We start from the raw sequence: 14,700 nt of genomic DNA, 5'->3' as shown, positions 1-14,700 counted from the left end.
AGAATGGGAAGAAAGGAGGAACAGTTTTCCCCCTAGGACCATGACTGCCTGTTCTTCCCCAAGAGAAACTTACTTTCTACCCAGCATGCTATGGGGCAGGATCCCTGCTAACAGATGCTACTGACATGAACAGGCCAGAGATCAGGGACCTGCTTCTGCACAAGTGGGGATGGGCTGCAGGAGGCCATTCTCATCCTTGGCTCAGCCATCTCCACTCTTTTCCCAGTACCCTTTGGGGCAAGAGGCTGAGAAGTGCTTGCTGTAAAGTGAGCTGACACATGGGAGGAGAAACCAAGGCCTGTGACCTCCAAGCTCCCAGACCACAGATCCCTGGGTGCCCAGAGTAGCCCTCTACTCCGCTCGAGTACTCCTCAGTCTCTCTCCTGTTTAAAACTCACCAATGACTTCCCATCACATCTAGCCTGCAATCCAATGTTTATTCCATGGTCTCCCGCCTTCCAGCCCCTCCTCACTCACTTCATGCTACCACACTGGCCTCCTCTCAACTTTTAGAAAATAGCAATCTCTGTCCCACCCCAGGCCCATCGCATATGCTGTTCCCTCTCCCTGGAGTGCTCTTCCCTCGGAACACAACATAGCTGGCTCCTTGCCATTTATGTCACTGCTCAAATCTACCTTCCTAGAGACTTTCCTGGCCCCCAAGAATAGCAGTCCCTCTTGTCTCTTATTTGCTATCACAACTTGCTATTTCAATCATAGCCCTTAGGCTACGTGTGTGCTAGGTTGCTTCAGCTGTGCCCGACTCTTTGCAACCCTATGGACTATAGCCCACCAGGGATTCTCCAGGGTAAGAATACTGGAGTGGGCCATGCCCTCCTCCAGGAGATCTTCCCAACCCAGGGATCAAACCTGCATCTCCTGTGACTCCTGCACTGTAGGCAGATTCTTTATCACTGAGCCACAGAGGAAGGCCCAGCCCTTACCCTAAGCTATAATAATTGATAGTTGTTCAGTGACCCTCTTTCCCACCCATCAGTAAGCTCTGAGAGGACAAGGACCTTGGGGATCCCTTGGCTCCATCCTCAGTACCTGGTTTATAGTGACTGCTCAAGAAAAGTTTGTTGACTGAATGAAACACAAAAAGTATTAACAAAGTTTGCCTTCCTTTTTGAATACTTCACAACCTCCATGGAGATGAAAATGGCATTTATTGGGCACCTGTTACATATGTCAGGCTCTCTCACATACTTTATTCTGCTGAACCTTTACAGTCTATTATACAGATGATGAACTTGGGGTTCAGTGACCTGCCAGAGGTCACCCAGCAAAGGGTCAACTGATGGGCTAATTCAGGTGGGAAGCAGTCAACTGGAATCTGTGGGCACGAAGAATGCCACAGCAAATGGCAGTCAGGATTCAAACTCAAGTCTGTTTGACTCTCCCTGAAACCTATATTCTTTACATCATACTACACTTTCTGCCATCCTAGAACTCAGCCCAAGATTAACAATCAGGTTTTCAGGTTCTGGAAGGCAGGCAGACCCAGGTTGCATAGAGAGGTGGTCTGGCTTACTGGTTATTGGTGTGCCTTGGAATAGACACAGACCAGGCACAAACAAGGAGCCCCACTACCTAGGCACCAGGGCACCATTGCTGAAAGTGAGCATTGGCATAGCTAGGCTAAAGCACCATTGTTCTCAGGAAGGGAGTCAACTGTGGGGGTATGTGCAAAAGAATGTATTGGAAAAGTCAGGGCATGGGCTTCCAAACCATGCAGAAGCCCCTCCTTGCTTCGGGGGAGGGAGCTGTGTGGCCTTTGCCTACTGTGTTGCCCTCTCTGAGCCCCAGTGGTCATCTCTGAAAAATGGGCATGCCAGTATGAAACCAAATAGAGTTCTTAGGAAGATAAAGAGGAAAAATGAGTGTGGAGTTGTTGGTATATATAAAGTAACACAGAAATGTAAATTATCTAAAAATACATCTATGTGAAATACTGACAGTGGTTGAGACTAGGAAGACCTCTTGGGTTCTTTCAGCAGTTATTGGCACCTACTGTGTGCCAGGGGCTGCGCTAAGGCCTGGGGTCTACCGATGAGACAGACATGAACCCTGAGCACCTGGAGCTCCCAGTCTACTGGGGAGCATGAGGCAGCCACATACAGTGTGGGGATCCCTCCCAGCGGGACGTCAGGAGGAGACTTCATGTGTGATGTGGCAGCAGGAGCCAGACAGACCTGAGTCAGAACCCTCCTCTCCTCCCTGCATGACCTTGACCAGGTCAGGCCACCTCTCCAAATCCCAGGCCTTCATCTGTGAAATGAGCCAGTTGCCTTTGCCTCTCAGAGTTGCCTGGACCTGGCAATCTGTAGATACTTGCGCAGGGAAACTTGGGATGAGGGTAGCCAGTAATTCCTAGGCAGAAAATGGTCCTGCACTGGGTAAAATTGGGGACTCAGGCTTGGAGGTGACTTGCCTGCAGGAGTGGCCTGGGGACACTGGGGGTGGACCCCAGGAAGAGCAAGGAAAGAAGCTCAGCAATTTCTCATACCTGTTAAGAAAGGAGGGCTGATAGCCCAGGGAGTTGACCTGTGCCTTTATTTATGTTATTATCTCGAGAAAGGGGAGGGGGCTGGCCCTACCCAAGGTCAGTCCTGCCCGGGGAGGAGGTGGCCGGCAGATCCACCTGAGTTTACTCAGCCAGTGATTCTAGGCCACTGTGCACCCAGGAAGGCCGGGTGCCTCGAGATGAATTTGTGGGTGTGTTGAGCGTTGCCCTGAGCCTTGGTGAGAGGCCAGCCTGAGTGAGGCCACTGGTCAATGTTGATGACTTCTCTGGGGCCTAAGGCAGTCCCAGAGCAGTGGGGTTAGCAGAAGCAAGGCCGGCCAAACTTCGGGGAATTCAGGTGAGGCGAGAGGGGAGGAAGTTTGGGGGCCCCCTGAAGGCCGGCGGTTTGGGGTTCCCCAGGGGAACACTGATCCTCTGGCGCCGAGCTCGCACCGGAGAGGTCAGGCCAGTTGCTGGGAGAAGGGGTAGGGGCCCTGCCCGGTCCCACCCGCGCCGGGCTAAAATCGGGCGGGGCCGACCGGAGAGGCAGGGACGCCGGTGGCCGGGCGGGGTCTGCGCCCTTCTCCCAGCCCAGCGGAGCGCGGCCTGCGAGGCTCGGGGCCAGGCCCGACAGGAGGGAACTCGGTCCCTGGGCTGGGCACTGTGCGCCTGCGGCTCCTGCCCTCCCGGCGGCTGCGGGCGCGCCGGCCCCCGCGCCCCCAGGGGCCCGGCCGGGGCGGGGGCTGGGCCCCGCGGGCGGGCGGGCGGGCGCGCGGGGGGTGGGGGGCGGCGGCGAAGGCTGCGCCGCTCTAACAGGTGGGATCCCGCGGCGTGGTGGAGGCGGGCGCGGGAGGAAGAGGAGGAGGAGGAAGAGCAGCGGCAGCGGGAGCCCGAGCAGGAGCAGGATGAGCCGCGCGAGCTGACAGCCGCCGCCGCCGCCGCCCGCGCCCGAGCTCGGTCTCGCTCCCCGCGCCCGGGGCCGCTCCCCGCCTCCCGCCTCCCCCGGCCGCCCGCGGGGCGGCCCGCCCCCTCTGCACCTCCGGGCCCGGAGCTGCCTCCATCGCTCCTGCATCCCGGCCGGGGGGGAGGAGGAGGCGGAGCAGGAGGCGAGCCGGAGCCGCCGCCGCCAACGCCGCCGCCGCCGCCGCCGCCCGAGCAGGACAGAGCGCGCCGCAGCCCCGCGCGTCCGGCCGCCGCCCGTGCCCATCAAGCCTCCGCGCCGGAGCCACACCGCGGGACAGCCGGGGCCGCGGCGCGCCCCGGCTCGGCTCGGCCCAGCCCAGCCCAGTCCCGGCACCGGGCGGCCCGGCGGCCGGCCCGCCCCCGAGGGCGCCGGGCGCGGCGGGAGGATGCCGAAGCCGACGCTGCTGCTGCGCGGGGGCTGGGAGCGCGAGCGCAGCCCCGGGGACTCGGAGCTGGGCCGCCAGTTCCGGGACTGGTGCCTGCGCACCTACGGCGACTCGGCCAAAACCAAGACGGTGACACGCAGTAAATACCAGCGGATCGCCGAGGTCCTGCAGGGCGGCGGCGGGACCGGCGCGGGTAGCGGCCCGGCAGCCGGCGAGAAAGGCAAGTTCCAGTTCTGGGTGCGCTCCAAGGGCTTCCGCCTGGGCAGCGGCCGGGAACCCAAGATGGGCCAAGTGGTGTATGTGCCGGTCAAGACGGGCTCGGTGAGTGCGCGCGAGGCGGCCGCGGGCCGGTCCCGCCGCGGGGCTCGGGGCAGGCGGGCGGGGGCGGGGTGGGGGTGTGGATGTGTGTCCGAACGTGTATTCCCGGGGTGGTCCGCGGGTCTGCCCCGCCCGGGGCGCCCGCGTCCCTGCTCGCCCGCTCGCCCCAGCCCGCCCGGGGCAGCGCTCCGGGTTCGGGGCGTCCCTGCCCCCTCTGCGCTGCTGCCCGGGCTGTGGCCGTGCCGAGCGGGCTGTCCCGGGCTGCTCACCCCAGCATGTTCCGTCCTCCCGTCCCCTCCCCCCGCCAGCAGGCGGCTGCTCCGAAGCCCGAGCCTCCCCCCGCCCGCCCCGGGGCTGCCTGTCCCGGGCGCCCCGCGCTCCCGCCCCCGGGCCGGCTGGGTGGTGTGGGGTGTGTGTGTCTGTGTGTGTGTGTGTGTGGAGGGTGGTGCCGCGGGAGAGGGGGGCAGGGGAGCCACGGGACGGGGAGTCCGCTCGGCTTCCCAGCGCCAGGGGAGGGGGCCCGCCCGGGCACCGTCTCCCCGACCCCACCCGGGGCTGGCCCGGGGAGGGGCAGCCCGAGCCGCAGCCTGGCGCAGCAGCCGCCTCCCGCGGGTGGGTGGGGCGCCCCCTCCGCCCCCCGGGCCCCTAGCTCCCCCCCTCCCTGGGACGGGGGCGGCCTGACCTATCCCTCCCCTCCCCTCCCCCGTCCCCGCGGCCGGCCCGGGTCCGGGCGGGGTGGCGTGGGGGAGGGGGCGGGGAACCGCAGCCGCCGAGAGGGAGGAGGCGGGCGGCCGGGCGGGGGCGTCCCCTCCGGCCCGGGGCGCCCTGGAGAGGGCGTGCGGCGCGGGCCCCGCGGCTCCCCCGCCGGGACCTCATTGTTCTGCAGCGGGTGGGGGCTGGGGGGGCCGGCTGCTGCCGGGGCGCTGCTGAGCTTTGAACTTTCCGTGGCGGAGACCCTCCGTTAGTGCGTTCAGCCCCCGGCCCGGCCGGGCCAGGCCGGCCTCCCTCCCTGCCCCCCTCGCTCCCTCCCCGGCCTCGCCCGGCCCGAGCGAGCGAGCGGGGCGGCCCCGCGCCGGCCTCCCTCCCTCCCTCCCTCGCTCCCCCGCTCCCCCGCTCCCCCCTCCGCGCTCCTCCCCCGTCCGGCCCGCCCGCCCCGCGCTCAGCCCCGTCCCCGGCCGGAGCGGGCTCTTCACACACAATTGATTCGGTCGTTACGAAAAGTGCACTTGTCCCCTCCCCCTCCCCCTCCGGCGGCCGCCCGGGCCGGGCCCGCGGGGTGAGGGGGCCGCGAGGGAGGGAGGCGGGGGCCGAGGAGCGGATCCAGAGGCGCCTCCCCGCCACCCGCCCCGCGCCCAGGGGACGGGGCTGCAGGCCGCGGGGAGTGGGGAGCCGCGAGCGCGGAGGGCGGGCGGCCCATCTGCGAGGAGCGCTGATAACCGCGCCGCCGCCACTGCGGCCGCCGGCCGCCCATCTGCGCCCGCTGCCGCCTCCGGCCGGACCCGAGCCGGGGGGCCGGGCCGAGGGGGGCGCGCCGGGGCCGGATTCCCGGAGGGGGAGGCTAGGTCAGGGTCCCACCCCGCCAGAGTCGGGACCTCCCCGCCTAAATCAGTGCTCTCTGCCAAACCCCGGGAGTCTGGGTCATTGTCTCCTCCCCGGTCGGGTCAGGGAGCCCAAACTGATGCCCACTTGTCCATACCAGGGAGTAGGGGTCCTTGCCTCTCCCCTGCCTAGGTCAGCTCTCCTCTCTGCCAGTTGCGTACCCCGCCTCGGTTCTCCTCCATCTTGGGCTAGTGTCCCCAGCCTAAGTGTGGTTTTTTCGAGGTCAGTGACCCACCAGATGGTTGGCTGGGTCTGCGCTCCCTACCCTGGGTCATTGCCCTGAGCCATCCAGGCTTCGCAGGTCAGTTGGTGCCCCTCACCCCCACCCCATCCCTGTTTTCCCTCCCCAGGGAGCTGGGCGTCTTGGCCCGACCTCCTTCTGTCTGAGGCAGGAGCCCCCACTCCACACACTCCTGGAGTTTGGGAGCAGGTGGCCCTCAGGCCTGGCAGCTAGCTCACTGGTTCTCTGAGCTGGTCGACCTCTCCCCTAGGGAATGAGCATACTGAAGCCGTCAGTCCCGCTGCCCCTATAGCCCCACAGCTGTCAAGGGGGAGCAAGTGGGACATACACCTACCCAGGCCACATTCAGAAATTGGGTGCTCAGCCTGGACCCCAGGTCCTGCCAGCCTTCGGATCCTTGGCAAGGCCTACCCTGACCTGCCTTGCCTGGCAGCAGGAGCCTGGAAAGACTCCACCCGGACTCCCAGACCAATAATAAGCCCTCCCGAGGGACCACCTGCCTGGGAGGCAGAGAAAGGGAACCCAGGCCTCCCTGCCCAGGCTACCAGGGGGACGACAAACACAACAGACGTGCCCTCAAGCTACCCACACCCACCTGCCTGGCCCACGGGTCCCCAGAGAGCCTGTTAGTTACCTGCCACTCACCCAGCCATCCAGAGCCAGCCACAGGAGATGCCCTTAGTCCTGCCACCCCCAGCTCCAAGCACCTTCCTGGGGCTCAGTTATTATTTTTACAGTTCCATTTTCCTTTTCATTGATCTAAGAGGGACAAGTCCTGCTGGGAATTCTGGGGCAGCCATGGCCTCTTCCTGGGAGGAACTGAATGGGCCCATCTTTGAAAGATGCAGAGGACATCCCCTACCTTCACTGGCTTACACACACCACACACACATATACACACATGCCCACACATGACACACACCGAGTTAAAGTTATCATTGCTTCTGATGTCAGTTGGAAGAGATCCTGTCATTTGTCCTGGGTGGGTTTTTGTGAAGGTCATTGGGCCACAAACCTTTGTGTGAGACGTTTGTTTAGCATCCACAGGCCTTGTGGGGGCCCTGGGGCATTGGAGCGGGTTGGACTCTGAGCCTGCTCCCTGGGCACCCAGCTGGTGGGGGAGGTGGGGATAGCCCAGGATCTGGTCAAGAAGCCCACAGAAGCACCAGGGGAGGGCTGGCAGGCAGGCAGAACAATTTTAGCAAAGAGAGGGTGTGGGAGTTGTGTCACTCAGCCGTGGAACAGGGTCCCCTGCGCTCCTGTGTGGGCTTGGATCCCCAGGGTGGCCGTGGTGTTTCATCTCGCGTCCTTGTTGCTCTCTGGCCGTACCCCGCGGGGGGCCCCCTTTCCTCTTCTCACAGCCATATGTGGTGCTGCGGTCAGGGCCCTTCCTAGTCCTGGCCGTGGAGGGTCGATGATCTGACACCGCTTGTCCCGTCCCATCTGGCCCTGAGCTTTTCTGGGTGTGTGTGACAAAGGCTTAATCTGTCCGGACGGGCCCAGGGTGGAGAGGCGGGTGCAGGGAATTACACTCGGCCGGGGCCTCTTGCAGCTGGGGCCTGCTTGCAGGGTGGGGTGGGGTGGGGTGGGGCGGGGCGGGGGTCGAGCAGAAGCCTGGGCGTGGAGGGTTGGGGGAGAGACAGACAAGTTGGACTTCAGTTTGCAGGTTGTCACAGGAAATAGGAGTGGAGGCGGAGGCTGAAGGCTGAGGGGAGGAGGGCGGAGTTCTCCACTGGGCAGCAGCACGGGGCGCTCCTGGGGACAAGATTTTTCTGTGACAAGAGCCAGCCGGGCCTCCTGACTGGGCAAAGCCTGGTTTGGATTTATGATTTCTTGCGTTTGGGCTGCTCTGGTCTCAGTGGGCTGCCAAGAGAGGGAAGCAAGCCTCTTGGAGCCGAGACCCCCGACTCCTCTCCAGCCTCAGCCTCAGAGTGAACCAACCCTTTTCCTCTGGTCTCTCGGAATGGGGCTGTTCCGGGGGCCTGCGAGGCCCACAGGTTATGTCTGGGGCGGGGCCCCAGGCCATCTGTCAGCTCCCAGGACTGGAGAACCCCCAGGTTCCTTACAGATAGAAGTTCTCTGCCCAGCTCTACCATCTTCCGGATGGGAAAACTGATACCCCGAACGAGGCAGTCTCCGTTGGTGGGGAGCCTGGAAGGCAGATCTCTGCATTGCCCTGAGGCTTCTCCGGGGGTCCATCACATGCCAGGAATCCCCCCATTAGAGCCCCCTCCCCCGAGGGAAACACCAGATTGCCAAACTCCACTCTCAGCACCCGGCTTCTGCGAGCCAGACCCCAGGTGTTCCGCGGGCCAAATTGACTAATGGTGGTCTTTTCCCAGTTTGCAGACAACGTTCATTTAGTGGAGAGCGTTTTCACAGTCTTCAGCCTTTCTCCCCAGAGCTTTCGTGTAAACCTTTGGCACCTGCGGCCACTGGTCTAGGCGGGAAATGGCCTCTGACTTAGCACAGCTTAACGTAGGCTGTGACCTTCTGTTGAACACCTCGGTATTTCCTACTTTTCTCTTAAGTGTCACCACAGTGACCCTTTCTGAGTCACCTACTGTGTGCCTGTCCCTGTGTCAGGCTCTCACAGCGGCCCAGAGGTAGATGCTGCTGCCACTGCCATCCCTCAGATGAGTAAACTGAGGTTTAGGGAGGTTCAGAACTTCCCTAAGGCCACACCACCGGCAGGGGAGGCAGAGTTAGGGTATCGCCGGTACACCCCTCCACTCTGAACCTCCGTGAGATGTCTTACAGCCTGATGTGCTTTGAAAGCATAGGACTTTTCGTGGCAAGCTTTCAGTCTGTTACACCTTAGTCTGAATTAGTGTAGAAGACTCATCAAGATGTCTGTAATAACAAGGCTGGCACTTCAGGCAGGGCTGGCTTGGTGTCTGCTGTCTGGGACTTTCCCTGGGGCACGACAGGATGGGTATAGGGTGAGGAGAAGAGGGGGAAGGCCTCTGTTGTCCTGGGTCCTGGGGGACTTTCAGGGAGAAGGTTGACAATGACACGGGCCCTATTTGGATTTCTCATGAATGGCAGAGTGGGCTATTTCGTTTATGAAGCCACGGTGATTCGGGCAAACGTGGTCTTGGGATCTCTGGGGGAGGGGCTTCAGTTTGGAGCCTGTTGGACCAGGCTCTGCCCTCCCTTGCCCTCTCTTCTGGAATTCTGGGTCACCTTCTGCTGGTGGGGGATGGGGCAGCACACCCCCACTCATGTCCTTGGGCGAGGCCTGGCATGAGCATCCTCTCTTTCATGGTCCCTACAGGCTGCCTTCCCGTCTCTGAGTGCCTGGGAGTCAGGAGGCCCAACTGGGACCCCAGAAATACTGCTGGGGAGGACTGGGAGGTGAGGGGGGAGCTGTGGCTGGGGCTGCCGAGGGACAAAGGTCAAGGGTCCAACCAAGCCTCAGGTAAACCTGGGCTTCTCCAAGCCAGCTCTTATCTGGGAGGTTGTGGACAGATTGAATACGGTGAGCACGCGTGAGCACTCCTGGGCTAGAGCATGTATGTACGTGTGGGTATGTGTGCAGGAGTGTGGCTGTGTGGATGTGAGTGTGCGTGTGCCTGTCCTGTGCAGGCTGGGGGTGCTTGTGTGCCTGGGGCAGTGTATGTGTGTGTGTGTGTGTGCACGCGCGCGTGCGTACAGGTGGAGGAAAGACTGCATGTGAGTGTGTGTGACTATGAGTGTCTGAGTCGGCAGATGTGCAAGCACCTGGGGTGTGGGCATTGGCAGACCACAAGTGTGACTGTGTGTGCATGCCACATGTTCAGGATCCTACTGAAAAACACCCTGTCCTTTGGCAGTGTGGAGCTGCCGGGGCGTCTTCATTATAACCAAGTCAGCCGGCGCTGCGTTCCTGGCCCCTGCTGCCCCCGGAGTGTCAGCAGTTGCTGAAGCCAAGTGTGAGGGATGGAGTGGACACAAGGGGTGGGGCCATGTCCCGGTCCCCACGACAGTGGCCAGAGCACTTCCTTGATTCCAGCGTCCTTCCTCCTCCTCCTCTTCCCCCACCTCCTGCCCCACAAGGGCGACAGGGAAAGCTTGTGACCTTGGCCATGGTGGCGCTTCCGGCACCCAAAGCCAAGCACCATGGGGGCAGGGTGGGAGAGAGAGGGTTCCGAACTTCAAGTGAGGGGGCCAGGACTGGTGGGAACCTAAAGCATCCACTTGCTTGGCATGTGATCTCAGGCAAATAGCCTGCTTGCCCTCTTTAAGACTCAGTTTACTTATCTGGAAAATGGGTTCCAAAGTCCCGCTTCCAGGAGACTTGGAAAACTGGAAATGGCTCTGTTTGTCATTTCAGGAGGTCACTCTGCTAACCTCAGTCAAAGCCAGGCCTGGGCCCTGAGTACCAAAGCCAGAGAGGGAGCTGAAGGAAGCTGGGAGAGAGCCCACCCAGGTGGGTGGCTTGTTAGAACAAGGGCTCCTGAGTCCACTTTCTGCCCCTGGCCCACCTTGACATAGAGGGGAAGTGAAGGGCTTTGGGTGTCAAGCCACAGGGTCCTGGATTCAAATCCTAGCTCTGCCCTTCCACCAATTTGGCCTTAGTTTTCTCATCTGTAAAATGGAGCTGATAATCCTATCTTCCTCATAGGACTGTTACAAAGATGAAGGCATTAATGTATACAGAGCTTAAAGAATATAGCAAGTCTTAGGAAATGTCAGCTGCTGTGTGATCTCCCTGAGCCTCAGTTTCCTCATCTGAAATATGGGAATGGTAATAAAATGTCACGGATATTGAACTAGATCGTGGAAATAACACACCCAGCCACATCCCTGGCATGTAGTTGGTGGGAAGCAGCTATTGGTTCCCTGGAGATTGTGTCTGGGTTATTTCTGTGTCTCCAGTGCCACTGGGGCCTGGTTAATGTTGTATTGAATTGCACAAAACACCAGCAATAGAGGGGTGGGATGGGGAGGGAGATGGGAGGGAGGTTCAAAAGGGAGGGGATATATGTATTCCTATGGCTGATTCATGTTGAGGTTTGACAGAAAAACAACAAAATTCTGTAAAGCAATTATCCTTCAATTAAAAATAAATAAATTTTAAAAAGTCAGCAAGGTCTTGGCAAGGGCCATAGGTGTGGCATGAGCCCCTAGGGCTGGGGATTTGAAGGCTTAGGGTCCTTCTCTGCCCTGACTGGCTCCTGCCCTGCTCTGAGCCTTGGTTTCCCTAGTTGTTGCACAGGGAAGCCTCCTGTGGTCCCTCCTGCGTTTGAATTCCTTCCTGGTGCTGCTGCTGCTGCTGCTGGGGGTGTCTAATCCCAGAGCTCATTTAGAGGTGCTAGAGAGGAGAGAGTGGGGGCTTTGCCCAGGCCTTGAGGAGCCTGCCAGGTAGAGAGGCAGAAGGATGTGCTTCCCATAGCCTTCTCGCTAACCGCCCCCAGCCACACACTCCCCCGAGCCCTGCTTAGTCCTTGGCTAGGAGCTTGAGCTCTGGGCTCTTACAGAGAAAACAGTGAGGCTGGTGTCGTGACTGTCCCCGTGGGGCAGTGGTCTGAGCACCTCTCTCGTGTTCTCAAGCCCCTGCCATGTGCTAGACACTCTATTTCATCTCCCCTGGATTCCATGAAGTGGACGAGACCTTGGCATCAGAGAGGCCCAGGAGCCTCCCTGAACCCTGCAGTGAGAAAGTGGCAGGGCCTGGGTTCTGTGGCTGTCTGACCCTCTCAGACCACAGGTGCCCTGGCTTTCCCCACCTCCTCACCCCAGGCTCACCATGGTCCCCATCTGAGGACACCCTGCAAAAGCTGCCCAGAGCTTGAGGCTGCCCTCCTCCCTATCTGGACCCTGGGAGACAGATGCCGCCCCGCCTTGTCACCCACACCTTCACCCTCTCACCTTTGGGTAGGGTGCCCTCAGATGAGGGGTCACTGTAGGGAGGGGAGAGCCAGGGCACCCGTGGGCTCAGAGGGTCAGACAGCTCTCCCCTGGCCCGTCCTGGGCAGGCTGCCGGGGGTGGAGAGAGAACAGTTGTCCTGTCCCCACAAGGTCAATGACTCCCTCAGCATCCAGACTCCGACTGGACTCAGGGCTCCTGAGCTGCTGGGAAGACTAAGGCGGAGGCGGGGAGCTCCAGTTCCCACAGAGAACCAGGCTGAGTGTGAGCCCATCGGGTTCCAAAGCAGGGGATCATTCATTCATTCACTCACTCATTCATTCACTCACTCAATCACTCGTTTGCTCCTTCCACCGCCCTCCCCATCACAGGGGCTCCACCCTTCCCAGGCTCAGGGCACACCCAGGCGTCATTTTTGACGCCTGAGTCTTTTCTCTTACCACCCCTCCCTCCCCATCCAAACTGCACATTCTGTTGGTTCTACCTTCAAAATACATCTCAAGTTTTACCCTCTCACCACCTCCATGGCTTCCAGCTTCGTCCAAGCCTGGCAATGCATCAGCCTTCCCACTGGGCTCCCTGAGTCCTCTTCAGCCCCCCTTGTATTCCCTCTGGCTCACCCAGCCAGCAAAATCAGTGAAAGCAAAATGCAAATCAGATGCTCTCCCTCCCCTGCTCTGAACCGTGTAAGATTCCCATCTTACTCAAAGCAAAAGCCAAAGTCTTTTCTGAAGCCTACGTGATCTGGCCCTGCTGCCTGACCCTTGCTCATTCAGTGTCAGCCACACTGACCTCCTTGCGATTCTAAAAACCACCAGCTGCAAACCTGCCCCAGGGCCCTTGCACTGGCTGTTTCCCCAGCCTGGAACACTCTTCCCCTAGTTCTCTGCATGGCTGCTCCCCCTCCTCTTTCAGATCTTTGCTCAAACGCCACCTCCTCAGAAAAGCCCTCCCTGATCACCCAGCCAGGGCCACCTTAGGTTCCTTGGACTCTCTTTCTACTTCGTTTTTCTCTCTAGCCCTTACTACCCTCTGACATTGCATATATATTTTACAAGTTTACATGTTGAATATCTTTCTTCCCATAAGGCTATGAGCTCTGACCAGTCAGCTTGGTTTACTGCCATATCCCCAGGGCCCCTGCCACTAAAGGGCTTCCCCACTGTGGGGGCAGCAGGTGCCTTAGAGCGGGCATCTGAGAACCACCCAGGCCTTCTGCACTCAGGGCCTCAGGAGCCCCAAGGCTTAGACCATTCGCCTTCTTGTGGGGGCATCCAAGGAGTCCTGGGGGAGGCGGCATTTAAGCTGGACCTCGAGGGCAAACTAAATTATTCAGCAAGAACAGAACATGGGAAGGCTCCCTCCAGGGGGTAAGAACACGAGCAAGGGCTGGAGTGGGACAGGTTTTGGGGGGTCAGCGCAGATTGGGTGTGAGGACCAGGGACACTCTCCCAGAGAAGCGTGGTGTTCTACAGAGCATTTCAGATGGGTGGAAGGAGGGCAGTGGAATGGTCAGATCCGCTGGAGAACCACTTGGGGATCCTGAGGGGGATTAGCTGGTGAAATCAATTAGGGTCACATGGAAGAGAAGGATCTGGAAAGCCACTCAGAGGAGCTAGTGTGTCACCATCAAGGAGACCTAGGGGTTTGCAGGATTTTCAAGCAGAGGGGAGATGAGGTCAGCTTCAGGTTTTAGAAGGAGCCTCAGGAAACTGTGGCAAGAGGGAGATGTGTTACAAAGAAGGTAAAACAGGAGGCTGGGATATAGTGAGACATGGAGAGAGAAGGCTGGCCTGGGGCAAAGAGGAGGGGCTGGTTCCCTTGGGACAAGAGGTTGAGTGTCTGGGACTGGGTGACATGGGGCTGTGGGGAGGGAAGCTTCATGGTTGATGGTCATGGTTGACACAATATTCTTGGGTAGAGAGAGAGGCGTTCAGGAAGCCAGGAATGTAGGCAGACCCACAGATCCAGGGTGATGACCCAGAGGCAGGGTCTAGTGGGCAGAACCCAAGAACTGTCCCAAAGGTTGGTAGCATATGGCAGTGGGAGGCTGCGGAGGAGACCTGGTGACTCAGGTCTCAGTGGGGACAGTTTGGGAGTAACCCTGTTCATGGGGCCCCTTCCCAGCTTGGAACCTTCCCCGCCCGGCTGGGACCCGAGGCCGGCTCCTGGGAGGCTGGTGCTTGGTGGATGACTCATCGTTTTCTCGGCATCCCCAGGCTCAGGAAATGTTCAAGGAGACACGCGGCCCTTCCTTTGGCAGGCCAGGCCCTCACTGGATGCTGGCTGGTCGAGAATAACACACTCCGGCCTCCAGCCTTGTCTAAGAGCATCCCGAGGGCATGTCTCCATGAGCCCCAGGCTTCCGCAATCTCACACATCCCCAGCTGTCTTAGGAAGCTGTCATGACCCCATTCTACAGGTCAGTGAACCAAGGCACAGCCTGTGCTGGGCACCCAGCTAAGTAACTGCCTGGTGGTGCTTCAGTTTCTTCATCTGAGAGGTGGGTCTGATGATTGTCCCTTCCCTATGGGTTGCTGGGAAAATGGAAGGAGGGAGTTATGAGAAATGCTTAGATAGTGGGATTGTCATTTGCATGAGGATGCGACGAGGGGTCCATCCAGGCAACAGGGGCTCTCCACTGGATAGAACTGCCCTCGGGAAGGCCAGAGGGTAAGGTGGCCAACAGACCTGCATTCAGGTCCCAGCTCTGCCACCAGCTTCTGGTTCAGGGCAAATGGCTTGCCTACTCTGATTCCTTCCCGCTTAGGCATCAGTGGGTGATGACCCACACCCTGGGGGGTGCTGGGAAGATGGCATAACCCCAGGCCTGACA

The 14,700-nt window shown here is 60.1% G+C and overlaps 1 protein-coding gene across 1 annotated transcript in view; it reads left to right on the top strand.

Moving 5' to 3' along the window:
* The first annotated feature begins 3,342 nt into the window (after positions 1-3,342).
* Positions 3,343-14,700, top strand: part of NOL4L (nucleolar protein 4 like) — a 129,018-nt gene continuing 117,660 nt past the window's right edge. The window contains exon 1 of the mRNA XM_069548318.1: positions 3,343-4,176. Within this exon, the coding sequence (XP_069404419.1) occupies positions 3,856-4,176 (321 nt within the window). The 5' untranslated portion in view covers positions 3,343-3,855. The remainder of the gene's footprint in view (positions 4,177-14,700) is intronic.

Source organism: Ovis canadensis, chromosome 13 (genome assembly GCF_042477335.2).
Source record: "Ovis canadensis isolate MfBH-ARS-UI-01 breed Bighorn chromosome 13, ARS-UI_OviCan_v2, whole genome shotgun sequence".
Taxonomy (NCBI): Eukaryota; Metazoa; Chordata; class Mammalia; order Artiodactyla; family Bovidae; genus Ovis; species Ovis canadensis.
This window is presented reverse-complemented; position numbering and strand designations above follow the sequence as displayed.